Source organism: Lagopus leucura, unplaced genomic scaffold (assembly GCF_019238085.1).
Source record: "Lagopus leucura isolate 7727_CA_CO unplaced genomic scaffold, USGS_WTPT01 Super-Scaffold_100157, whole genome shotgun sequence".
In the NCBI taxonomy this organism is placed as follows: domain Eukaryota; kingdom Metazoa; phylum Chordata; class Aves; order Galliformes; family Phasianidae; genus Lagopus; species Lagopus leucura.
Genome location: NW_024962334.1, coordinates 34,829,254 through 34,856,374, shown reverse-complemented (window position 1 = coordinate 34,856,374; position 27,121 = coordinate 34,829,254). Strand labels below are relative to the sequence as shown.

The 27,121-nt window shown below is 44.8% G+C and overlaps 1 protein-coding gene across 1 annotated transcript in view; it reads right to left on the bottom strand.

The window, feature by feature from the left end:
* GAD2 (glutamate decarboxylase 2) overlaps nucleotides 1-26,881 on the bottom strand; it is a 31,672-nt gene extending 4,791 nt beyond the window's left edge. Inside the window, exons 1-12 of the mRNA XM_042888650.1 lie at nucleotides 26,805-26,881; nucleotides 26,582-26,641; nucleotides 26,325-26,483; nucleotides 25,380-25,613; nucleotides 22,051-22,141; nucleotides 21,099-21,211; nucleotides 18,196-18,311; nucleotides 10,316-10,395; nucleotides 6,562-6,616; nucleotides 5,730-5,846; nucleotides 4,895-4,959; nucleotides 996-1,074 (exon numbers count right to left, since the gene is read on the bottom strand). Coding sequence (XP_042744584.1) covers nucleotides 996-1,074; nucleotides 4,895-4,959; nucleotides 5,730-5,846; nucleotides 6,562-6,616; nucleotides 10,316-10,395; nucleotides 18,196-18,311; nucleotides 21,099-21,211; nucleotides 22,051-22,141; nucleotides 25,380-25,613; nucleotides 26,325-26,483; nucleotides 26,582-26,641; nucleotides 26,805-26,880 — 1,245 coding nt within the window. The 5' untranslated portion in view covers nucleotide 26,881. The remainder of the gene's footprint in view (nucleotides 1-995; nucleotides 1,075-4,894; nucleotides 4,960-5,729; nucleotides 5,847-6,561; nucleotides 6,617-10,315; nucleotides 10,396-18,195; nucleotides 18,312-21,098; nucleotides 21,212-22,050; nucleotides 22,142-25,379; nucleotides 25,614-26,324; nucleotides 26,484-26,581; nucleotides 26,642-26,804) is intronic.
* Between the last annotated feature and the right edge of the window lie 240 nt (nucleotides 26,882-27,121).

Here is a 27,121-nt window from a genome sequence, read left to right as displayed (position 1 = left end):
GTGGAATGCAGAAAGTCATGTTCTGGTTCTTGTGCAGTCCTCAACCAAGTTTAAGATAAACCTTGTGGCTGTTGCTAGAAGTGCAATTTCCAGCCCACTAAGACTCAAAACTTTGCTGTTTATCGTTAAGTGTAAGCTTTACATGTAACTCAAAACTGAGACAGTAAAATGCAGGGGGAGATGGGGAGAAATTGGCTTTCTCTAATCTGAGCCATCTGTTCTCACCAGAGGTCAAGGATGGTACTGACTTCAACCAGGTGGGATTTGTCTCAGAGGACTGACCCAGAGGGCAAATGAAAGCCAGCTTCTCTCTTCTTAAGCACAACCACTTTGTTGTACAATCTGTCGTACAGCTGTTAGCAAAACAGCAACCAGCTTTTTGATAGCTGATCTACTAAGTAGTGGTTGTATAGCAGCTGTCCCACTAACTGATGGTTACATGAAAATTATAGGCTTGAAGGGTAATTCAAGTTCTAGTACTACTTCTTGCAAGTGAACTTAGTCCTCCCTTTTTATTTTCCATGTGCCTCAGAGTGGATATATGGATTAGAGCTGGATTGAAATATCTATCATAAAAGTCTAGGAAGTGTAATGAAGTCCCAGTTATGGATGAAATATCATACTGCATTCATACCACAGCGTTCACCCTAAGAGGATGGGATTTTGCCTACAGCTATGTTTTACACCACACAGAAACCAGCAGGGTTACACAGCTATGCACCTACAACTTTACTACAGGCATTCTGAATGCAAAGCCACAACACTGTAAAGATATTGCCATTAATTAGATCTATCTTTTCTGGTAGAAGGCTGCTTTAATTCCCTTTTACACTCATAGCCCTCAGCCTTTGAGTAGCGAGCTGTTTCTCAGTTTCTTTTATAATTCTCATCCCATTAGCAATTATTAGCTATGACACGTGTATGAAGAAAACATCCAGGACTGTCAGAAGCAAAATGTCAGACAGGGCCAGAGCAGCAAGGATTTTGGGACGTACCTCTTCCCTCACTAGCAGGGCTGAACACTGCAGTGGGACTCCCATCATCTTGTGAGGGTTCCAGGTCACCGAGTTGGCCCTGTGACAGAAAACCACGTGAAGGTCAGACACAGCAGTGAAACCATGGAGACATTTAGCAATGGTCAGAATGATAATGAACAAGGAACAAAGCTTACCTTCTTCTTTTGTTTGAGGAAGCAAAGCTGAAAGTAATCTCGGCTGAGAGTAAGAAAGCAATGCCTTCCTCAGAGACCCAGCTCTGGATTGTTTTTGGATGGCCATTTTGGCAACTTATCACAGGACAACTGCTCTATCCACTACACTTAATTAGTATTAATCCTTCCGGAGAGTCATCTATCCTCTGTGAACACAGGGTAAACTTCTCAAGAACACTCACTTGACTGATGAACTTTCTAAAGGCAAAAGGTCTTCAGAGCAAATATGCAGACAGGGAGCTGGCAAAGTAGCAGATTCCCTCCCACCGATTTCAGTATCAGTAAGATTCTAGTAACTGATTCACACAGGTATTTTTGGTATTTTTGAAAATTTCTTTACATATTTCTGGGTACCTCTAAGTCTCTGACTAGCTTGGAAAACCTGGCCAGAAGTAACTTTTATCATTGTGTTGGTAATTTTCACAGCTCCTTTCATTTCAGTTGGATAATTCACACTGGAGAACTGAGTACAAAATTACCACAGCAATAAACACAGAAATAATTCAGCCTTCTACAGAGGAGCCCAAGCTTGACTCCTCTCAGGACATATGCTCTGCAAAAAAAGCAGTCAGCCCAGGTCTTGTGAAGAAACAGGATGCTGTCACAGTACAGACCAGAGAAGAGACATTTGGGTCTGTGACAAGTGCTGAAAGGTGGACTGTCCAGTAACAACGTTTATTGTTTTAATTTTGTGTTATGCTTGACTGTCTATTTGCTAATTACTATTATTACATATGATGACTGGCTGATAGATGTATACATTTGCATCCTACTTGGCAAGCTGACAAGGATGCACAGAGCACATAATAATGATAATGATTTTGTGTAGCGCAGTGATTTGAGTTTTGATGGTGTAAACTGCTATAAATGAGTCAACTGGCCATGTAAGCACTTAAAGGATTCAGGATGCACTTGTAGGTAATGTTTGTGTGAACAGAAGTAAGCATGTGAGAATGTGGCAGTATTTTCCTTCATAGATTTGGAGACTGTGTTATAGGTTTATGCTTATCCTTATCATTTCCTACCAAATTGCTCTCCTTCAAAGCAAGCAACTCCAAGATGCAAAGGGACATTGTGCAACACTTCTGTGCCTTCTTCTCTGCTGTTTAAATAGGACTTCATAAGTGCTTGATGCAAAAACTGTACGTAATAGTCTTCCAGAGGCAACATCTGGCCACTTGGCTTGGCTTCATGAATACTTGGCAGCTTTTAATCAGAGTCAGCCATCTGATTACAACATCAGAGCTAATGATTCTGAACATGCACTCAGGTCCATGAATTTCCTTTGATATGGTACTTTTTCATTTTTATCTGTGTCTATGCTGAATCAGGCAAACATCCTTCAAGACATCTCTAAATAACAATAGCGGTATAGATTTTCTTAGAAGGATTATTTACTGACAACAGCCAGATGTAAATTATCTGCGTAAAACATTCAATTTACCCTAGGGTCATTTATTTCCCCAGATTTATCCCAACTGCATCCAGAAAAATATAATAATTATCCAAAATAATTTTCATTTGTTTTTCAACAGTTTTTCTGGGCTTGAGCCATCAGTATATGCTTGAAGAAACTGCTGACTGCAAGAAACAGCAAAGGAAAGCTGTGTGGATCCACAGATGTTTTTCTAAAGCATCTCACACTCCCCAAAATAACTGCACATCAAGCACCTTTGTGATTTTTTTACTATGGATCATAGAGAGAAAAAAAAGTAGAAAAGTCTTCCTTTGGAGATTCCAAATGGATGACATGAGAGATTCAAGGCTGGCAGAATTTGGGCCACAGCCATCATTAAAACCAGACCAGGGTGCTCTCACTGGCCAGCCGCAGCTTTGGGAAGGATGCCCAGACTGAGCAGAGCATTTATCCAGCTGCAGGCATGATTTTCTCACGTAGCTCTCACCACTGTCCAGGCCCTGGGAGGGGGGCACCAGGCTGCACGTCCTGATGGTCAGACTTATCTGCTCCAGACACGTGCCTCCTCCAGGTGCTCTTCAAAATGTGCCATACAGAGCCTAGAGGCGATGGTAAGGATGGCTTTGCAGCACCTCTGTGTTCGACATGTGTTTTTTTTTCTGGACTGCCTGTTACCAGAAGGATGGGAATACTTGGATCAAGAGTCCTTCATTCAATGGTCCCTTTTTGCAATCAAAAAATTGTCTGAGTTGAAATGGACCTTCAAAGGTCATCTAGTCCAACTCCCCTGCAATGAACAGGGACATTTTGTTCCTTCTTGTTCCTTCCTCTCTCATGAAACACAAGTAACAGCTCCAGTTCTATTCAGATCTATAACGCACCATGAAATGGAATTGTCCACAGAAATTGGACCTGTTAAGTCTTCTCTACAAGCACCCACATTTGAAATCTGGATAAACTGAAGTGCAGGGGAACAGGACTGGAAACGACAAGCTTCATTAGTTCCCCACTTGGCACACAGAGATGGCACTTACCAAGCACTGGAGAAATTCTGGACCTAAAGCATCCTGTTTGGAAAATTCTTCGATGTGAGTTCAATCTGAACTTCTAATTCCCAAAGAATTTTGACAGCAATTTGTGTGTGGAAAACACCTTTCTCCCAAACTCTATCCTTCAGATAACCATTCAGATTTTTCTAATGCACTGGATATTTGGATGTATGTCCTTTTAAAGGACAATATATAGATCTGGAGTACTGGAGGCAGCCTTAACTAAAGTATACCAAATTCATAGAACCGCTGTCTGCTTTCCAAATTTTGCATGTGAGATAGATACATGATAAGAGGAATAGGTTGAAGAAATCATCTATAATGTTAATCAACAATTTGATTTAGAGATAAAAAAAGGCAGGAGGGGGTATAATTTAATCAGCTTTGGAAAATATACAAATGTGAGCAGGACTCCAAGTACCCAGCATACTGTCTCTAGTAAGTGGCCTAAATAGAAGCCGAGAAAAATGTAAAACAGGGCAAGCATACGAGTACTTCCTCAAAATACTCCTCAAGCCTCATGTCACTTTGTGGCTCCCTAAAGTCCTGAATGGTTTTTGTTCGTCTTCCCCTGAAGTCAGCTAAATATTAACATTCTTAACATGGCAAGGTGATACACAGCACAACTAAAAGTTTCTGGGCAAGTTTCTGTGAGTTTAAGTGCAGTCTTTTCAGATGCCAAGCTACATTGCTATCAGCTGTGTGTACATGTAATGTTGATGAGCTCAGGACTGCAAATGCGTATATCCAGATGTCATTAGCATGGTTGGGAGGTGGCATTCCTTCTAGAAGTGATGGAGCAGCAGTTGGTGACTGCCCTAACACTGTCCCAGCTGCAGGTGCACCCATCCACCTTTTATACTAAGACCTCAGCAGGCAAACCCTCCAACATTCATGACAGAGAAATACAACTGCTAATTTTGGACAGAGAATCAGAGGATGCTGCAGAAACCACTCTGGACCCAAGAATGCATGCTGAAAGGAATAAAAATACAAACAAGAAATGTCTGCTGCTTGCACTACAAAGCACAGTGCTACAACACTGTAACAGAGCAGTGCCGCTTCAACTGGAAGAGCAGTCTGCATAATTCCTTCCTTCTGCATCCCAGAGATAACAGGGCCTGATTTTTATTTGTGTTTTCAGATACTGCTATGGTAATCACAAGTGTGCTAAAATGCATTTAATAAATGTGTTTAATTAGCGCTAATAAATCATACCTTTCAACACCATTTAGCTTCCATTTGTGCTTCCTTGACATCAGCAGCCCGCCACCCCACGCTCCCTACAAGGCAAGATACATTATCTTAATGAGAGCACACCTCTGCATTTCTCCAGAATGACATCTGTGAGCAGACCTGCATTTGCTTTTGCTTACAGAGATCTAGGACAGGTAGATATTTTGTGTGGCTGAGCAGTAGTTGAAGGCAAACATGAATTCTTAAATTGGAATGATTTGGGCTGACAAAGTAACCAAAAGCATGACAGTCAGCCCTATGTAAATTCAACTACCAAGCTTTCTTGGAAAAAAAGATTTTGCAAAAATGACATAAGATCCATTCCAGGGCTGAAAGATGATCCTTCAGAAAGATTTACTGGCAAGAACCCAGATAAAGCCGAGCAAAGCAGCCAATCTGATAAATCTCTTTAGCATCTGGATTAATCTGCTGGGCAATTTGGGGTGCTTACTCCAGAAAAAAATGTAGACTTCTTCTTATGTATTTATTTTGCAGCTGCTGCAGAAACGGAGCCAATGCACATTATGGTTCTTATGGATTTCTTGGACTAGTGATATTTAAAGATAAAGCTGAAGGCCCAAAGCTCTCTACATAGGTCATCCATCTTAACTATGCCATTTACTATGAGTACTGCACAGTCACAGCTCCTGTTATGCCCTCTTGACCCGAGCCTGTCAGAGGACTGGGAAGTCAGCACTTGGATAACAAACTTAATTACAGAAACCAAATACGATGGTTTTGTAAAAAAATAAAACATTCACACTTAACGTACCTTGGAATCTGCCCCCCTCACCCACCCCCCCAAGGTGATACTTACATCCACATGCATCCAGATTTTGTATTTCTTGCAGATGTCTGCAATAGCTATGAGTGGGTCAAATGCCCCGTACACTGTTGTTCCAGCTGTGGCACTCACTAGAAAAGGAACAAATCCCTACAAGAAAGCACAGAGGCATTTGGCAAAGTCACACAGCAGCAGTCCTAACTCCTCCTGAGAGCTGGCATTGCTCTGATGGTTGCCTGCACAATGAACCCAGAAGTGGCTCCTAGAGGACACAGTTGCTATATCACAGGGTTTTTTGTTAACTTAGATACTAGTGATATGACAGTTTCTACCTTAAGGTGGCAGCAAACTTCCAAACCAGCCTCCATTTATTTAAGATGCAGGAGACAGGCAAGGGCTCAAAGGAACAGTTCTTCTCCCTTTCACCTACCCAAAACAACAGAGTCTGCTCTATGTAATGTCATGTAAAGCAAACCTTATCTGCAAGGCACCTCAGTGTCCAAGGACCATTTCTTGGACTCCTGTTGCTAAATGCTGTACACCACCAAGGAGCACACAGTCACCTGGATTTTGCACTGCGAAGCCTTGAGCATGCAGGAACTTGCACTAGTGTTTTGTTTTCAATTCATTTTCTGTTAATACTCAGAGCAGTAAAGCTACAGAGTGCCTATATTTATCTGTCGAACTGGGGCTCAAACAATCAGAAGTGTATGAACTCCATTTTGCAAAAGGAAATGCAGTGTCAGGAGATCTGGGTGGAGCTTTATTTCCAAACCAACTAGCCGTATCGGTATGGTGTTCTTTCACTTTTGTTTTTGTTTTGTTGGGGGAAGCAGAAATGCAAGTAAGCTTAATAATAACTCACCTTTTGTTTGGCCTCAAGAATTCTTCTTTCAAGGTCTGATGGAATCATTTTCCCTCTGGGAAAAAGAGAGTTATATTACAAATCTGGTATTGACATCATCTTTTGCTGTTACTTCTTCACTTAATGGTAAGCCCAAAAAGGAACAAAGCAACGTTTTTGCCCACAGCTTATGAGGCAGATAGACTCTGTCCATTAGCCTACATTTTCAGTCTGCTTACCTTTTCAACTGATCTGCATCAACACGGTGATGGCAACAGAGACACTCACATCACCTCCCATTAAACACTGAGGCAGCTCCACTGAGCCCCCCCCAGTCCTGTTGGAGGTTGCAGTCCTGGGAACTGCTCGCTCCTGGTCCCAAGTAAGGAGCTCAGCCCAGGCTCCCAAGATGCTCCCTGGGTGCCAAACCCCTCTCAGCAGGTACAAAAAATGCTGGCTGCAAATGCTGGCTGAGCTGCATGGCCCCAGCACTGCGACAGCTCCAGTGTAAGCAGCACTCTCCATGTTCTGGTCCCAGGGATGGGCTCATTTCAGGGTGACTGCTCAGTTACTGGTGCATTACATGTTCATATTTGCTTGAAGCAAGATGTGAGACAAAGCAACCAGTCCAGATTCAGATGCACTGCCAAGCACTCTGCATTGGCTGCATGCTGTATTTGGAACACATTTAAAATGAACCATTTGCCTGAGACTCAGACTCAGTGGTAAAAGGCTTGAAGGCCAATTTAAAAATCCCGTAAATGAACTAGATGCAAGGTAAAACAGAGCTGATACTGAACACTGAGGTTGCATTTCTTTGCTTTAGCCACAAGCAAGACTAGCTAAGAGTTACCATGCATAATGGTAACACAAATGTGGGGTGACAGCTCCCCACATTAGAGGAATAAATTAATCAATGAGTCTAAGTGCTGTCCATTTACATTTATATATACATACACACACACACACACACATATATATATATATACACACACACACATATATATATATATATATATATATATACACACTCACACACTTCGAAGGACTTCCTAGTTCTTAGTATAGACAGACATACCTTTCCTTTCAGTACAGGGATAATTTGTATTTCTTCTTGTTATTGAAAAATAAGAGCAACTTCTACTAAAGCTCAAAATAGCACTTTGAGGAAAACAAAACCATGGTTTTTAGATTTACTTTTGAAAAAAAACACAAAGCAACTTTTTTTTTTCATATTTCCTGATATGGATGCAAATAAAACAAAATATCAGTTTTTAGTAATAAGATCCCGTTAAGCATGACAAGTTTCAATCCTTACACACCTCACAAGTCAGTGACTGGTTCAGAAGAAATGGGTTTGGATTGCTCATATTTTTTTTGCAAAATCTTTCCTTCATTTTACTCATTCAAAACAATGAAAGAGTAATTGAAAGTAGGAAAGTTCTAGTCTAAAAATTAGTCCTGATTTTGTCACAGACATTCAAAACATATAAAGTATTCTACTCATTCTGGGTTTCCCCTAATTACCTGTACATATTCAGAAAAAGCAGAAGTTGTCTTATTTTGACAAACCATTTCTGGGACTGTTAGAGGAGTAAAGAAGAAAAAGTATGCCAAAGGAAGGCTCTGAATTCCTCCTCTAAATTGAGTTTAGACGTTGGTCTTTAATAGTTTCTCTTTTATTGAAGATGTGCACAGATTCATGCACAAAGATGGGCAGGTTCCTTTATTTGTACCCAGAGAGGCGATCAGCCAGCTCCTGGTCACACTGATTACGTGCACAAACTCACGGCCAGGTGAGTGCAATGTCCAAGCAATGTCAAACTTTACTAAGCAGCACGCAGTAGATTGGCTTTGAGTACAATCCAGCACAACACCTTGCTCTGTACTCAGCGAACAGCCAACAACATTGCACAGCACTTCTTTGTGTTGCCACCTGAGCCAAGATGACCTGAAAGCCTTAAAATACATTACAAAATAATTAAATTCTTCATTAGTAAGGTACCTAAAAATACATCTTTACACAAAGCTCATCAAATAACATGGCTGGGTGGTTACATGAGATTTCCTAGGCAAAACCAGAGGCAGAAGGAGGATGGCAGAAGAAATTCAGTAGCAGAAGAGCACTGTGGACAGAGACTGCTGGTGCCAAAGCATTCTCATAGTAAACACATCTGTGTATAGTCTTCACAGTTATCATATCAAAGTGGAATGTTTTGACTGCAAACCTGCAGTTAATGTGCTACTGCTACCAACAGCGAGGTAGTAGACAAGGCAATGAAAATGTACAGTTGTTCATGTCCCAGGCTGGACATTTTGTGCACGCTTTCCTGGTTGAAATTCACCACAAATTGCCATGATACAGCAAAACCAGACAGACTTGGTGGAAATGGATCAGGGTGGGGAGGAAAGGCGCCAAGCACGCCAAGAAGCATGCTTGGTTAGGCTGAAGAAGTTGAAAAGATCTTATGGTACTCCTTCACACTCCTACAAGTCTACATATTCACCAGCCCACGTCAATCACCAACAGCTTGTTCTGTGCCTGCAGGATCTACTGGGGTTTGCTGAGAATTGCAGTAATCTCACTGTGTATTTCAGGATGGGCTGGATAAGTACTGTAGTCTTCACAGAAAAAAAAATCAAGTGGAATTTGCACAAGAAGAAAAGGAAACCGTGACATCATCGATGCAAGTCTGTCTTTAGCGAGTAGAAACAATCATGTTTATTCTGATGCATGTTGGATGTTGCCATTAATTCCTCGTCAAGGTGTGTTCAGTTTTTTGTCAATAAAGAGATACTAAGCCCACAAATCAACCTGCAGGCATTGTGATTGGCACTGTAAGTTGCTTAGTTTGGTGTTCTACTTTTATAGAAGTAGCAAAAAATTTCCATTGCAGGAAAACTTTCCATTTAAGCTAGAGTCATAAACACTTCAATACCCTTTAACAATGGTATTTGGACTCACTGCAAGAGAATATTTTACTGAAAAGCTTCTCAGTAGAATGGATGAGGATTTTTTATTTTACATTTGTCCCACAGAATATGTGCTTTTCTAGCAAATTGCGAATCCTCATCAAGCTCATTTTTGTTAACGTTTCTTTGCTTTCACAAAATGGGTTTTGGTAACCTTTTAGTTGGGTGAGTTCAGACTTCATCTACCACCAGTTTCGTGGTGCCTGCAGAATTGCACGCAGCCTGCTGTGCTACTCCTTCCCATGGGTCATCCCCTTGTTGACCCATGCTGCCTATGGTTCTGGCAATACCCTTCACAGAACTGACTGCACATCTCACTGCAAGGGGCACGTTCTCACGATGGGAAATGCCATCCAGTCACAAAGCAATACAAGTACATTAGCAAATCCTCCTCAATATTTCAGTCCTTTAAAGTGCTCATTTCAGCTAATTTCAGTGTACCAAAATGCAAGTGCATCTTCCTTAAGAAAGCCCCTTTTTGGTTTCTCACCAGAATGTACAAATATATGTAAAGATTGTTAGTTCATCTTTTTGTTTCACTTCAGGAAGAGATGAAAAAGAAATATGAAAAATCCTTGAGGAAGAGAACTTCAACATTTTTTTTTCAGCTCCAAAAAGTGATTCATTAAGAAACTACAACTACAGTCCTTCAGGTGGGATAAATCACTGCAAGGCTGACTGAAGATGATAGCTCTATGAGTTATACTGTTGACTATATCCTACGTGCTCTCTCCATGTTAAGCACTTGGTGATGCTCTTCTATGTACCAACAGAAGGAATAGCATTTGGCATCTTTACTTACCTTTCATCGCATCTAATCAGAATCACACTATCTGTACCAATACCCAAGGCTGCAGCTCCTTTTTTCACAGAAAAGTGACTCTGAAAAAAACAGGTTTTGTTATTATTTATTGCTTTTATTACTATTTCCTATCCAACTTAATGAAACACTACACTCTTGCAAGCCCTTCCGCAAGATGTTCCATATAGGCAGTAATTCTAGTCTTAGGCTTTGAAAACTGATCACTGTAATTTCAGGCTTCGTATCAGGTCACCACAGTTTATTAGAGAAACAGCAATCACTGGATTTACTTCTGGAATATTAAATACACAGTTGTGGCTGGTGATGGACCCAAATTCCGTCCTAGATGCACACCTGCACTGCCTTTTCTCATACATACTGAGCAACAAATTTGATTCAGCAAAACAAAAACTTCTCCAGAGAGAATTCATTTAGTTTGTGGCACCAAGAGTGATGTGCTTCTGCTATGTAACTTCTGGCCAAATAACAGACTGAGAGAAATTGAGAGAGAGAGCCTAATTGTGATCTCATGCCAGTGAAAGTTAGTTAGCTAGTTATAACTCCCATTAATAGACAGAACTATTGTGGTTTAAAATCAGGTCTGGGCTATTATATTGCTAAATCTATTACCTAATCTGTATGGTAAAACATGGAAGTTATATATGAGAGAGCAAGTCAGCCTAATATTCTCTTCCTCATCTTAACTCCTGTTAGTTCATAATTCTAATTCAAATCCTAATGATTAAGATCATGAAATAGTTTTATGTCAGATTTTATCACTAAGAATCAGATGATTTATTAAATGAAATCCAACTGTAACAATACTGTCCAAAGAAATTCTTTACGTACACCACAGCAGTGTTAGCTCAGGAGATAACACTTAAAAATAAATAATAAAAATCAATGAAAAAATCTAGTAAGGCTTTTTAGGCGCCCAAAAGTTAAAGAAAGGAAGACACAGCCCATCCTCCTGCCAGTGCAGGAGTGGAGAAGCAGGTCACAAAGCAAAGGAGTAATCATCACTGCTGTATCAACTGAATACTTGGCTTCAACAGTACTGCAATCATCGGAGTGATGTATGGGAAGAGTTGAATGTGATGTTATGTGTAAGCATCACCTACAGACCTTAAAGTCATTGGGACCGCACAGAGTGCTTAAAAGCCCCGTATAACAATGAGCACCTTGAGAGAAATGAATGTCAAATGTACACCAGCTTTAAGACAGAGAGGAAGAAGAGCTGAACTGTAATTCGTGCCTTGAACTTAATATGTAAAAAAACAACTGTGCTTTAAAAACAACTCAGGGGTAATTTTCATTAATAGTCCTGACTACTCTGCTTAAGGTTGCTCTATATTCTATACTACTTGAAACAGATTTACTACTGTCATTTCCTTTTTTTCTAATAGAAAATAGAACTATCCCACGTGCCTTTAAAAGGAAATACAGATTGGAACAGTTTACTACGAGGAAGAAAATTAAGCCCATGTGCTCAAAGGCATCCGCTGGAAAAAAGCCAAGCTCAGCTGCCTCACTGAAAAGTCTCATGGCACTATTAACACAGCACTGGGAATAAAATGAATATATTGCTGATATCTCAGATGCCTGAAGGCTTTTTACATGCTGAAGGGAATTCAGCAGTTAGGAAAAAAGTAGGGGGAAGAAAATACAGAAGGCAATACAATTTCTAAGCAAACTTTGAACATGCAATTGCTCAATCTGCATATGCAAGAGCAGACATACCATTGCTGTCACATTTTTGCGTATCACGGAAACATCAGCGGAATCACAACCACCTGAATGGCTCTGAAAGAGCCAGAATGAAACTAATTAGTTTCATTCTGCAACAAAATACAGTTGAGGAGCAAAAAAAAAAACCTAAACATTTCTAATGATGATGATTATTAAACTCTGTTTTAGAATTTCTGATACAATACTGACAAATGGCTGTCTGCATAACCACAGGCAGACATATAAGAATGTACAGACCTAACAGAAGGCTGCATATGCAGAAACAGCCCTGGTTAAACAGAACCGCTGATGGATTCAGCTGGGCTAACAGTGGGAAGGATATCAAATCAAAAAAAGTAACCCTTTTCAGAATGTGGGGGCTACAGCCTGTAGTGTATCACACTGGCTGTGTAGGAGCCAGCTGAAGTCCTGTGGTGGGAGACTGAGAGTCAAAAGGGGAGGACAGGACGGCCTGCCTCATGCCAGCCCTGAATCAAAAACCAGGCTGGGAGAAGTCAGCAGGACCACAGTTCCATCGCTGTCTTCTGCTTGCCAGAGACAGAAGGACACGTGGGTGTGAGCAGGCTGTCACACACGCCAACCCCTGGAAGACTATGCACACACACTCAGAAGAGAACTTCAATTTCTGCCTGGGAAGAAATACAGCTGAAATTCAGTGGTGAATGAGGAGGAGGTTTTACTCAGCATTAGTGACAAAAGTGTATTAATAGTCAGAAAAAACAAAAAAAAAAAAAAAAAAGAGGAGACTGAGCCAGTTGAATCATCCCTCTGTCTGAAATTTCAACCGTTGTTGGGCATAAGCCTGATAGTCATTTTTCCATAGTGAGCACTGTAACATCAAAACACACTGCAAATTTATTACAGGCACAGTAACACAATAAGCCTGTTGGAAAAAGGAAAAATTGGTGCTGCTCAAAATGCTTTGATTTTCAAAAGCATGCCATTCTTGTCCTGAATGAATGGTGCTTTAGCATGCAGATGCTTCTATTTTTACAGCTTGCTAAATTATTCGTTCATCATCTGGCATGGCTGAAGCTGTTAGAAGAGCCACCCTCGTGCCATGGGCCCAGAGGCCACAGCTGGTTTTTCAGACTGCAGCTTCTCCCTGCTCACATAAATTCAGAGTGACATAACTCCCAGACGCTGAGCAAGCCAAGCCACCAGCAGCCAGAACATCCCTGAAGGCTGCAGGTTGGGTTGCTGCAACTCTGGTACCCTGCAGACCTGGACGCTCAGCCTCACCCCACCAGCAGAGCAGGCAAATATGTTTTCCTCTCCACCGCCCTTAGACATGAAACAATGCGAGATCCCTCCTTATTCCAACCATCTCAGAACGTGAATCTGGTAACTGCCTGGGCTTCCTCAACAGTGGGAAAGAAAAGAGTACATCTGCAGCACCCCCAAGGCTTGGGCACCCGTTTCAGTTAGGACAAATTATCTTCTGCAGATTTCTCTTTTGATTGGCTATAAAAAGTGCGCAGACTAACTCAGAATGTCTGTTTACACTTTTGGTGATTAAAATGAAGCAGTGTGAATCCTATCTCTAAAGTCCAATTGTAAGCTATAGCTTTTCCTTCAGTTATTTACAAAAAAAATTATACTGTGCCCCATCACATTTTAAATACACCATAACAACAGATGTTTGCTATTGTTTACTTCAGCTACCGCTACTCCATTTTCAAAGTATTTGTCAACAGCAGGAAAGAAATTAACATTATTAATGTTTCTGCATAGCATACCCATATTCTGATCTTCAGCATTTTTGAAAGATGCAATAGTGTTTGGATGCAGTGCTCAGGGACATGATTTAGCAGAGAGTTGTTAGAGTTGGGGTAGTATGGTTAGGTTGTGGACTCAATGATCTTTAAGGTCTTTTCCAACCTGAGTAATTCTATGATTCTAAGACTCACAACCTTTTTTCTTTTCCTGTGCTGACAGTTTTATAGCATTGTCTGAGGAGGAGAAGTGTTGCTCTGAGCTCACAAAGATTCTGTGGCAGTACGGAAGTCCCAAGATACTGACCAGAAGAAGGATTAGACCTAATGATAAGTGTCTTCCCTGGAAGAGGCTCCTCTTTAGCACTGCTCTTCTGGAAGGTGATTTTACTTTTATTTGAATAGGAAATTCAACTTAAATTAAGTTGCTCTTCCTGTAATACCAACTTTTCCACTGTCTCCCTCTGGCTTCGAATACCACAAAGCAAAACTTTTATAGTTACCAAGCATTACACACTGCAAAGGAAGAAAGTTCGGATCCACAAGTTTGAATTTTAGTTTCCTCAGGAAGAAACAAAATCCCTACTCACTCCGTAACTTACAGCTTCAGAATTTGATGCCACCAAATGGAGAACAGGCCCTCCAGGATTCTCTACCTTTCCCTGAAAACCTTACCACAAGGCCACTCCTTGCTAGATGTCCCTCCAGGTACATCTGGCCATCCCCAAGGCTGACACTTTACACCCACATGGCCAGTGGATTCCCTGACTCGCTTCAGAGGCAGCCTCAGGCAGGAGCCATCTCACCCCAAAAACCAAGAGATAGGGGATGCTGGAGGCAGCGAGAGCCCTGCCATGCCCTGCTAGCTTTCTGACGGGGTGAAGAGGTTCCCTTCACATTGAGCAAACTGGTTGGCTTGCTGGGTCTTCTATTATTTCTTCTCTCAAACTACAATGAGAGCTGTGCTGTCACCCCCCTGTGAGTGCCTGCCAAGAGGTTCCTCCTTATGGACCCATCCAGTCTTCTATGGAAAAGTTGTGATTCTTGCAAGCTATTTACACATGATAAAACAAAAAGGCCAAATACTGTTCTGTAACTTGAACCTAGCTTGTTCTCTGCACCTAAGCTCTTCCCCTCCACACCTCTTTCCTTCTCAGACTATGGCTCTTCACTCTTTTTACCTTCTGGGGATAATCCCTGCTCCATGCTAAGAGAATGCCAGGTGGAATGGCCAAAGTCACATCAGGGAACGGGTTAAAACACAACAGCACTTGCCTTACAGACAGAAGGATCAATTAAAATATTCTGAGAAGGCAGCTCTCCTTTTCAGGTGCTTTCTCTGCACTGAAAAAGGGATGCACTCAGTTGAACAGTCTTTCAAGCCTAAAGCCAATGCACAGGGATGTAGGAGGAAGCCTTCATCTGAAATTTTTCATTTAACTGCCATCTATCACTTTTACCCATCTGAATCAAGGTCTCCTGTGTCATGAGCAGTCCAGAACAGCTGCCTTGAAGGACATCACACTGCTCCTGCACCACTGCACGTTCAGGGATGACTGATGACGAACTGGTGACTACAGAGGACTAAATTAAGACCTGAATGCAAGAGTGCCTCAGTGAAATTATGCGTGAGTCAAGCCTGACCCAATCAGTTATAATGTGCCTCAGTGTCACTGGTGAAACAGAAATGATCAGAAGCAAAGACAGAGATGTCACAGCCCTACTGAACTTGGGGAAGACCTGACAAACATGCATGGGTGGGGCTGGAACAGCCACATAACCCACTTTAGGCTGAATGTAGGTTGTGCGTGTCAGGAGTCTAGTGTCTCTCTGTGGTTAGATGAAGAAGATGAACCTCTCCCAAAGGTGATATAAAATATCTAAATTAAGGAACATTTAAGTTCCTAATTTGGATGCTCTGAGTTTCACTCCAGAGATGCTTCCTCTCACTGATCGTACACGAAGTGAAGCTCTCAATTTAGGCACATAATGCACTCCTAAATTGGGAAGGGAATTACTGAGGAGCTGTGAATTACTCCTTCCTTCCCTTCTCCCCTCTGGCAGCTAAACCTATCATGGCCAAATTCGGATCACAGCAATATCAGTGGCAATTGTGGAGTAACTTCACTCATAATAGCAGAAGCTCTAGGTTGGTAGAAATGAAAATAGAGTCTGGTCTGTGATGCTGATATTCTTGACAGAGAATTACTAATACTGGAAACTTTGCTTCCAACTGAAAATCTCAAGAAAAAAAAAAATCTCAATGTTTCTAATAAAATCCAGTGACTTACAGCTTTGTTTATTACTACACCACACGTACAGTGTGGGGAAGCGACAGCATTTCATTTACAGCCTGCTTGTTCCACAGCCATTGTTGTAAAACAGCATGCAGCTGTGACAGGGAGAAACGAGAGTCAGACTGAGGAGCCTGGAAGGGAGCAGAAGATCAGTGTGACATGATAAACGAGACAAATGCCATCCTTGTATCTTACTGCCTGTTCAAGTTCTGCATGACATTTCTTAACTAAAAAGGGACTGTGCTTCTGGATCTCTGCAACTCTCTGCTCTCCTGAAGCTTAAAGCCCAATCCCTGTCTGCTGGGCAATTAAGGGTTAAAGGACCCTATCTTTACCTAGTGGGGTTTCTCAGCTTCCCTAGCAGATGTGGTACCACATACACTGCTTGAGGGAGGGACATAATTGGAATTTCAGGATACTTTTAAAATGTAACATTTAAAATGCTATTCTGGGGATTCACTGTGTATTTGACTTTGGAATGTTTAATTTGCTAAGGGAGATGCTTCTTCCTTGGCATGAAAACACAATTATTAAAGCTCATTTCATTATTTTGAGACCGATAGCACAATTAGGTCCACAGTTTAACATCCCATTGCAATGAATACAATGAAATTCTCTAACGATTAATAAGATCTGTTATTTTAAATAATCATGCTGAACCTTATTTGCAGTACTTATTAGCTTTGTAACTTCCATATGAATACTGGATCTCTAGCTGTGAAGCTAACTTTGGAGAGCTGCAAAGCATTTACAGAATATTTTTGTCCAATTGCTTTGGGGACAATTATCCTGCAAACTGGAGCCTGCAGTTCTGCATTGCACCCCATCCTTAAAGAGACTGCCTCCCAGCATTTCTGACCAGCTGTTAGGACACCGAGCTCCTCATACTTGTATGAAGCAGCACATGCTTTCTAAGTCAAAAAGGCAGCCAGGAAGATGTGAAGCAGAAAGGATGGCAGCCTGCTGAACCCAGCCATCAGAGTTCTTTCTGGATGAATCCACCTAGCTGGAAAGACATTCAAAAGGTAACCATGAAGCCTGAAGACAGCTCACAGCCCTTCAGGGTACAACCTCTTTTCCCCTTCCCCCTGTACCACTATAAGCTGCAAGAAGCTTGAAATGGTCCTAAGTCCCAAATAACCCCCACAATACACAAAGAAACAACTTCCGCACGGCTGTCTGTAAAGCAAAAAGCTGCATTTCCCCCCCACGGACCACTCAACCCCCTCGTGCCCATCTCTCAGCCTTCCCCGCTCAGTGCACAGCCAGCTCCTGCTGGCACCTGGATGAACCCTGCTGTGCTGAGGGTTGTGCTCAGAGGGCAACCCACAGTGAACCCAGTGCCCCGCAGCATGCCTGGCTGGACACTGCACTTCAGCGCTACTGTCTTCACGGGCGTTATTACCCTTACTACATGACAGCAGGAGTGGTTCCAGCTAGAAGTACTCTGAGTCACAGGGATCTGTTCCCCCGGACACGGCACACAGAAGCCCAGCATAGTGCATCTGCTATTTGATGTGGTCTCTACCATCCATACCGCATTTGTAGATTCAAGGCAGAGGAACCAAAAGGGCAGTGTCTGTGGAGCCTGTTCTCCCTGAGTCTGAGCCACACAGGAGTACACAGCTCATCCCTCCACAGAGTAAGAAGCCAGCCCCCTCCCAGTTCTTCATTACCAGTGAAGGAATAACAGAAATGAAGGCATCTGGCTGCCAATTCTTGTTTAGCTACTTTCCTCATCAGGAATTGTATAATCAATGAATGTACAGATGTTATACTTATGAAATATACCAGAGAGCACGGCTACACAGCTATTATACCAAAACAGAATAGGTAGAATGCTTACCTGTATCCTGGGCTCACTGAAAAACTCCAGAGGAGGGATCTCCAGAAGAGATCCTCCCCCCCTGGCAGTCAGCTCTTAAATGGGCCTTAGGAGAGGTGCAGCCAGGCTCCACCCTTCCGGCAGCACAGGAGAATTGCCTTCACCTGTGCTCCCATGGCTGACTCAGCGCTCACCTCAGGTGATCAATCAGAGGTTCAGGCTGTGATCCAGCAGTTCCCATACAGGAATTCACACAAGCAGATGTATCAGATAGGAAAAAACAGAAACACATACGTGTTCAGAAGTGAAGGCAACCAGTCTGGGAATAGCTGCCATTCCTTTTTCTTTAACTTCTGGGAACATCTTGAAACGTGCAATCAACATAGCATACATGTTAGATATGGCACCACCTGGAGTCCACAGTAATACACTGTTACTTTTTCTATGCAGTGTAATATCATTGCAGTATAAACGATAAGTTTTGCTATGGTTTTCCTAACTCTCCAGTTAACATATCTGTCCCGTGTCAGAAACGTGCATTCTTTCTCCTGATGTTCCACAGAGCTGGGTTGTACAATAACAGGTCTACTACACACAGGGAACAATTTATGCATAAAACACTAGTGGGAAAAAATGATTGAGGTTTCCTTTTATCTTCTTTTTTTGTCACCATTTTTCCTTTAGTCCCTAGTTTTATCTATGTGCCACCTATACATTACAGCCAGTCCATGCCAAGCATATCAACAAGGCAACTTTGTGAGCGGCTTCTGAGTGTGACCTGACCTGTCCTCTCCCTCCTGAAGCAGGGTGATGCTTCACACCCTGGCTCTGAGAAAACCTACACTGTGTACCAAGAGACACTGCCTTCTGGATAACTGGAGTAGGAGAGGGAGGAGAAAGGAAAAAAGGGTCATTCTAATAAATACTATTCTTCTTGTCTGTTTTCCAGTGGGAGTGAGGGGAAAAGGTTACCTCTCCCTTGCGCTACTGTTAAAATCACCGATGTACACTGCTTTAAAACACCCATGTAAGCATCAAATGACAGGTCTACAGTATTTCATTCCTGTATTTCAATTATCAATGCACAAATTACAAACATACTCTTTATTTTATGGTTCCAAGACTGTTACTGAGTCTCTGCGTCTACAGCCAAGCTGTATCTGGCTGCACATTAACACTGCATGAGCACTATGGGAATATAATGCAGGACCTGAGGCAGAGTCCGAGCACTTTCACGTTACACACACCATCACACACATAAACATACATGTACACATAAAACCCAACAGCTTTATCCTGCATACATAGCATACGCATATACACACACATACAGATGATTGTATATTTATGTTTATGCACATACATTTATAAAACAAAAAGGTGTACACTGATCATGGTTTTAGGTTTTTAAATGAACAGGTCCAATTGCTTCCTAACTTTCATCCACCTAAGGATGGAGGAACACAAGCAAGCACTGCCAGGGAATGGCTCAGCTCATCCCAAAGGTAGCTGGGCTATGGCAGCTGGGATGACATGCACGATGCTCACACACATCCACTCTCTCCACTGAAGAAATGGGAATTGCTGTAACAAGCCCAGGGTGTTGCCCTTCTTTTCTACCCAAGGTCCCTGGCTCAAGGCTCTTCCTGTCCTCAGCCCCAGTGTGACAGCTGGTGACCCTGTCAAAGGGGAATGGCACTGGGGGCACAGGGCTCAGAGCGGGTTGGGGGCTGCTTCTTCCTTCCCTTACAGTACCTTGGGAGGTACGAGCATGCTTCTATACCTCCTTTAACAAATGAGGTAACATGACATGGAGAGAGGTTAAGGGAAAATATACAGGTTCCCATCCCTAAAATATGCAAACATCATGCACTGTTGATGATTTAGATGAACTAACGTGTCCAGGTGGAAGAAATTTGGCCTATCTTGTCCAAAGTCAGTGGGCTCAGCATCAAAAGAATCAAGACTGAAATGTTAAGTTGCTTCAATGCTGGATTTTCCTAGTATTTTTTATCTAGTCTTTTAACCCTAAAAACTTATGAACAATAAGCCTGCATTCTGTCTTTAATTTTGCAGCTCTGTTTACACTCACCATTAATCGCAGACAACAAAACACACCAATAAAATCTGAAGACCCTTGTCAGGCCTCTGTGTTCTGCGTACGCAGTACACAAGAACAAGAAGTTCTCAATAAGTAATGTAAGCTCATCTCTTCTCCCACCTCTGCAGAAAGGACCAACCCCAAGCTCCTGCAGCAGCTCCTACGTGGGCAGCTGGATGCCCGCAGTCAGCTGCTGATGAGCCCTGCTGGAACTTTTGCACTTGGATTCCCAGCAGCCCAGGCTGTTATCCACAAGGTCTTTCCTCTGCTTGGTATTTAGTCCAAACGCTCTTTTCCCCTCCATTAGGTCTCTGAGCTTTCTTTCCAGAAGAGCTCCTACCCCAACTATCAGTCTGTTCTCTTTTGACTCACCGAGATGCTGTGCCCAATGTAAATTCTTCTGATCTTTTGCAATTTGGGGAGATAGATGGGCTAAAATATTTAGGTTCAGTGACAAAAAATGTGAAGCAAAAGACTAGGTGGAATGAATAAAATGAAAGCCTTAAGAATGCAGTGTCTTGGTGTCAATGACTTCTCCACAGGCACCACAGGCATTTTTGCCTTACTGATGTGCCCAGATGGAAGCAGGTCTGAGCCTCCAGACACTCAGAGGAAGGAGCCCTCTAAGGTCCCTGCTGAGCATCATGGCCAGCTCATACATGGAAAGCTAACTGCTTACTGTGCTGTTGGTGGGACCCTAACTAACCACTGAATTTACTTCACGGGATGTCCTGTTTTTCCCTCCTTGCTCCAATTCCCCCTCTGGTGATGGGCAACATTTCTTCTCGCTGCTTTAATACAACGCTCTTTCTGCTTCATGTACTCTACAAAAAGTGGGGGCAAGGCCAATGTCTCTTCTGATTATGTTTCCCATGTGCCATTACAGCTGCTCATAATGCAGTGCAATTTGCTCAAACAGACCCTCTCAATCACATCCCTGAAATTCAAAAACATGCAATGCTTTATCTCAGAGAGAGGCCACTAGTGGTTATTAGCAAGCGTCCTCGTGAACATGCATATTTAATTATGTTTACTCTTTAACTACAGGGGATGTCACATAGCATAGTCCAAAAAGCAAGCTTGAAATATCATGTACCAGGTGAAAATATCCCATCGCCACAGCCCCCCGGCCAGCCAACCATCTCTCTCATTTTCCGTAGCGTGACATATTCCAAAAGTACAAACACTGGAGCAATTTCATAGGTGAACCTGAAACGTAGTAATGCTCACATTTAATGCTTTCATCTTCAACTCTAACACATCTTTTTCCAATACTGCACTACATGATAGCCTCAATATACTCTATCTCATATTGAATAGAGTCCTGTTTACAATACTTTTGATAACCCCCCTTCTGACTTGATGTCAGATATTTGAAAGCAGAAACGCCCAGAGCTCTGGAGACTCCATTTCCACCCACTTCAGTGAAACTGCTCATGCCCACCTCCTCCAGGCTCGAGGCTCTGCCCTGAATTCAAGAGCTGCTGGCCCAAATCAGACCTCCTTTGCCTTGCTAAAGCCTGCGTGCATGTCTTGATGCACACACATCAACAGCCCCGTTCATGACGACAAGACAGTGCATGGAGCTAAACACGTGCACAAAAATGCTTCCGAGCCTCAAAGTGCAAAAAATTACCAAAAATGTTCTAAATTCTGCACCTCTTTCTTATAGGAAGCAATGCTTCTAACTGCTTGGTGTATGAGATGTACCTAATTCCTATACTTAAATGCAACTGTTCTCTTAGCAAAGCTTTCATTTTACATATTTATGCATGCAAAATACTAAAATATTTTTTCTGTACAATTCTGGGGAGGTTAGCAAAGGAAACCTCTGACATCATATCTCTATGATCAAATTTCAGTGCCTATAGAATGTTATGGAAAATCGTCATGCTGTTAAATGTCAAAATCATTTTAAAAGCAGACAATTGTTATTCCAGCAACCTTAACATAAAAATTTTCTTTCTTTCATTCAGCTACAGCAGCTAATACTGTACAATACAGCCATAAAATTATATTAAATATCACAAAAAATTTCTTCTACTCACATATTAGTGTTTGCTGCTGATGTCAGCCAATCTGCTGCCAACCCAACCATGTCCAATCCAGTTGAAAGTTGATTAAAATATCTAGGATGCCCTGCATAAATGGAAAACGTTACCGGGAGTCAGATGACTGGAACTGTTCAGCCCTGAGCAGCACGGTTACCTCGGGGTTTCTATACCGAAGGAAGTGCTTTCAAGGCACGAAACAAAGCAAACAGCAATAAATGTATGTATTGGAAAAGGCAGGATTTTTCTTCTTTCTCATTCCAAGTAAAATCAGAGTAATTTCACTGACGCAGACTAATAAATTCCAGCATTCCCCATTATCCTCTCAACGTGCCTTGGAGATGAACACGACGCTGCCTCACACAAACAGCGGCTCGCTCCTGCTCGCGTGTCACATGCTGTCACCGAATGGTTTGTGCCTGGCTGGCTCTGAAAGGCGCACACGAGCCACCATCGGCGGGGCTTGCCAGGACATATAACATCAGTGATGAATAGCTAACCATTATAATAGACGGGGCAAAACGAGAAAATGGAACACTTTGGTGACTGCTTTGCTCACGACTCAACGGCAGATGATCGCATGGAGATGGCGGGGACGGTGGCGGTGCTCGTCAGCTCTTCTCTGCCAGCCTGCAATTACACGCAGGCTGCCTGCAATTGTGGTTTTAAACAAAACCAGCACCGCTGCCACATCGGGACGCAGTACAGGAATATCCTCAATTGGCTGCAAGTTCATTTATGTTGTTAATCTATTTGGCTCCTGGTATTTTTCCAAAATCCCCTTGGCGATTTTTCTTAAAAACGTGCCCAGAAAGATTAAAACAAGAACAGAAACCATCACAGCTCAGTTTTTCCTACACACTCTCTGCAAGGCGCTGTTAAATGGCACAATTACCGATACAATTACAGATGGGTGACAATTATCTGAATGCTGTCCGATGGGAGGAAGAGCCTTCAAAGCACCTGTCCTGCCCCACGGACAACATGCTGCTATGGCCGTCACAGAAAACAAAAGATGGAGCAGGATGATTGAGGGAAGGCAGAACCAGAGCTGAGGGAGAACTTATCTCTGCTCGCCAGCAGTCCCTTATCAGGCATGGACATGAGATCACAGCAGCATGGGGACTGCCCCCTCCCCACAGCACACAACGATACAGCCGGGCTGTGGGACAGAGCACAGTGTGGGGTGGGGGGCATGGAATCTTGTCTCCTTCCCCTGAGACACCCCTGGTGCTGCCTCCAGCCATGCTGTGCCCCAGCGGAGATACAGCTGGCACTGCACCCCACAAGCACTACCCTGGATGCACGCTCACATGGGGTGGGTGGCTCCCTACATGCCCTACTGCTGCCACCAGAGCTACACATGGCCACAGCACCAGGGCTCTGTACTTCCCCCGTGATGGCTGTTCAGTTGGTTTTGAGATTTCAGTATTCACAGCTTGGGCTCAGCATCACAGCCAGGCTCCTCACTGGCTCCCACATTCCGCTCCTAAAGAATTAGGGTGTGAAAGAGGAAGCCCTGGAAGACTCCCAGAGACCAGGAAAACTCTCGCTTTGGAGCTAAACCCAAACCAAAAAGCTGAGGAACAACAGAATTCACATTTGCAGCCCCGGTGTCTCAGCAATGCTCTGGCAGTACCCAGCCCCAGATGACAGCTCTGTGTCACTGCTTATTTCTCTAGCCTCCTGCTTGGGTATCTGCGAACCACACGGGTGGAATGTGGAGCCACATCCCAGAACTCTGACTGTAGGAGCATCACCTCCCAGCAGCGATATCTCCGGAGCACAAGTTGCTGCTTGCATACTGCTTTTCTGCAGGGCACACTCAGCACAGCGGCAAACCCACCCCCTAGGCTGACCCCAATCCCACTGCTGGGCTTTTTTCCATCTAAGTGACACTCTGATGCGTGAGCAAGCTGCGGAAAATTGCGGCTTTGCTTACAAGCCATGCTCCAGGCAACAACAAACAGCCTGTGAGGGGCTCAGAGTCAATGTCCGCCCGTGCAGCCATCACCGAACAAAGGGGTGACAATGGGGAGAGCCCCTCAGAGCCCCCCCAACACCTGCCTCTCGAAACAGACAGCAAAGCTATGTATTTATCAGAAATTCTTCCTCCAAGGGCACGGTGTGCATTCCACTCCACAGAAAGGGGCTGGGTGTAAACCCCGCACATTTCAGCCCCACAAGGGTCACTCCTCCAACCAGGGGAACGCTGTTTGCATTACAACAGCAGCAAAGAAATGCAAGGGATTGGAGCAGCCTCCCATCTGTATGCCAGGGAATAGTTAACATTATTCTGAAGACAATTCAAAAAAGAATGACTATCACACCCCAGGTTAACGAAAATCGCTGTAAGAATTGTGCGCTTTGGTTCCAGGGACCCTCAACGAGTGGGGAAGGCACTGCCCATGCCCTGCACAGACCCACTGGGAACACTAACCTCTGCCACTGCTCTGTGGGTAGCACCAATCTCACCATTCATCGCGGTGTTTTACCAACATTCAGACAGCACCGGACCGTCCACCACTGACACACGGCTGGGCACGGCCATCACTAACCCACAGCATCACAAAGAGCCCCGATCGCCGCTGGGATCAGGCTGCTCCTACAAGCCTACCAAAACGCACGCAGTCTCCCTACAGCCCCCATTCACCCATCAGCCTTTGTCTCTCCCAGCAATCGGTGCACGCTTATTTTTAAGCAATTTCTCAGCGATTCAAATTCTCCCCAAGAGCTCTGTGCACTCCGTTTTATCTCCCAGTCTCAGCACTAATTGCCGCTGCGCTTTTTGTCTGTGTTTAAGGTGGCCCCGGAGCATGGCCGGGCAGTGGGACACAGCTTCCTAGTGGAAATAAAAAAAAGGGCAATTCAAGCAATTTAAGCTTTGTTTCTATTCTTAACCCTAAAGTAATAATAATAATAAAAAAAATTCTGCAGAGAGCTTAGACACATTTCTAATTTTAAGTCCTTACACAAGTGAAGGGACAGAGGTGGCAAACAGCCACCCGGAGCCCCGTGGACTCCAATCCACGTTTGCTGGACTGGGGCTGCTCCTTGGGAAGGTCCTTGCACTGCTGCCCTGGTCCAGGGGAATTAAGACACAGGCCTGGCCCCCACCAGGCAAAATAGAGAGGAGGAAAAAAGGGGGAAATGGGAGGATTCGTTTTAAATGACAAGGGGTGAGCGATGCTGCACCGACAGCCCCAGGGCTGGAAACAGTCCCTGCGCTGTCAGAAACTGCCTGGAAATAGCAGAGCTCCAGGGTTGCTCCAATTTGTAACACTGCGGGACACAACGAGATACCACTTCCATCAGTGCAGCCGTACCTGTCTTAATGGCATACTTGAGCGTGGTCCTGCAGTTCAGGAGGATTTCTTCCAAGGTCTGCGGCTGCTCCGCCAGCTCCCAGTTGTACTCCTGCAGCAGCTCGTTGGGGTAGTGGAAATCGATCACTTTCGTTGATCTGTCGAAACTTTTCACCACGTACTGCAGCAGAATGTCCACCACATCCTGCAGGAAGGACAGCGTCGCTGCCTCCCCATCGCACGCTGGCAGCAGGTCTGGGAGTGAAGGGGGAAAGTTAACACTGCTGCGGGACTGCACGGATCCCAAGCTGCTCCTTTTGTGTCTGGGAGATCTTTTTGTTGTGTTCAACATAAAGAAATTTTACTTTGATTTGTTAAGGAATGTGGACCGTGTTTCAAGGGATGTGCCAAGGGACGCGGTCAGGTTTTCGTTTCCCCATCTAAAAATAGCGGGTTTTGCTCCCAGGATATTTCAGATCAATTTCTGAGACAGCAAGAGATGGCAGGTGAACGGGGAAAAAAGGAAAAACGAATCTCGGGAAAAAACGGGAAGTTGGTAAACAGGAAGATAGCGGCAAAACGCAACCCCCGCCCAGCCATCAGTGCGCGATGGAGCCCTGTCCCCGCAGCCCACAGCTGGCTGGCAGCACGGTGTCGCGCTCCGGGCAGTGCCGCGGCCGCGCCGTCCCGCAGCAGCGCGAGGCGGGGGGCTTTGCTTTAGGGCAAAGTCACCGTGAGCTCAAGTAGGGTTCCTCCTCCCGGAACCCACCACCACCCCCACAGGGTCCGCAGCGGGAAGGTCGCTCATCCTCACAGCGAGCGACCCTCAGGCTCCAGAGCGCCGCGTGTTCATTTTTATTGCGTTCGGGAACCCTTTCGTTCTGTACTTCCAGCGGCTGCGCAGCGGTGCGGGGCTCGGTGCCCTGCGGAGCCGCCGTGTCCGAGGCCGCCGCGGAGCGCCGTTACCTGTTGAGTGCAGGAACGCGTAGTTGACGTCGGCTCTCCTGCAGCCGCAGGGCTTCTTGTCGCAGGTGCAGGTGGGGCAGGACGGCCGTGGCTCCGCCGCCCTCGAGGTCGCCCTGGCGCCGGGATCCGCGGGCTTCTCGGCGTCTCCGTAGAGCAGCGCTTGACAACGACAAGGGGACGCGCGCTCAGCGCCGCGGCCCCCGGCCCCCCTCCCCGGCCCGAGGCTGAGCCCCGGAGCCCCGCAGCCCGGCCCTTACCGCACAGCTTGTTGCCGATGCCTCCGGTGAACTTCTGTGCCACTTGGCACCAGGCTCTGGCTGCAAGACATAACGGAGCGGGGGTCCGCGGGTCGGGCGGGAGTCTCGCCCTTCCTCGGGACCCCCCTGGCCGTCCCGGTCCCGCAGCTCCGGGACCGACGTCGGACGCCGCGGTTCCGTCGGGTCGGCTCGGGCCGGTCCCGGCCGCTCTGCGCCGCCCTACCTGTGCCGGGGCTCTCGGCGGCCGCGGAGCCCTCCTCGGTCCCGAAGGGCCAGAAACCGGAGCCGGGGCTCGCCATGAAGGAGCCGAAGCGGACGAAGAGCTAAGAGCTGCAGCCCGGGCGGCCCCGAGCGGGTGTGCGCGAGGGCGAGAGCGCGGCCGTGTGAGAGCGCGCGGCTGCGCCGGGTGGCGGCGAGCGGAGGGGGCGGGGGCGCCCCGGGCACGCGTGGGTGGGGGCGGCTCCGTGGGCGCCCCAGGACGCTCCCTGCAGGCGCGGCGGCCGTCCTCGCCGGGCCGGGCCGTTCCTACGGCTCGGGGGG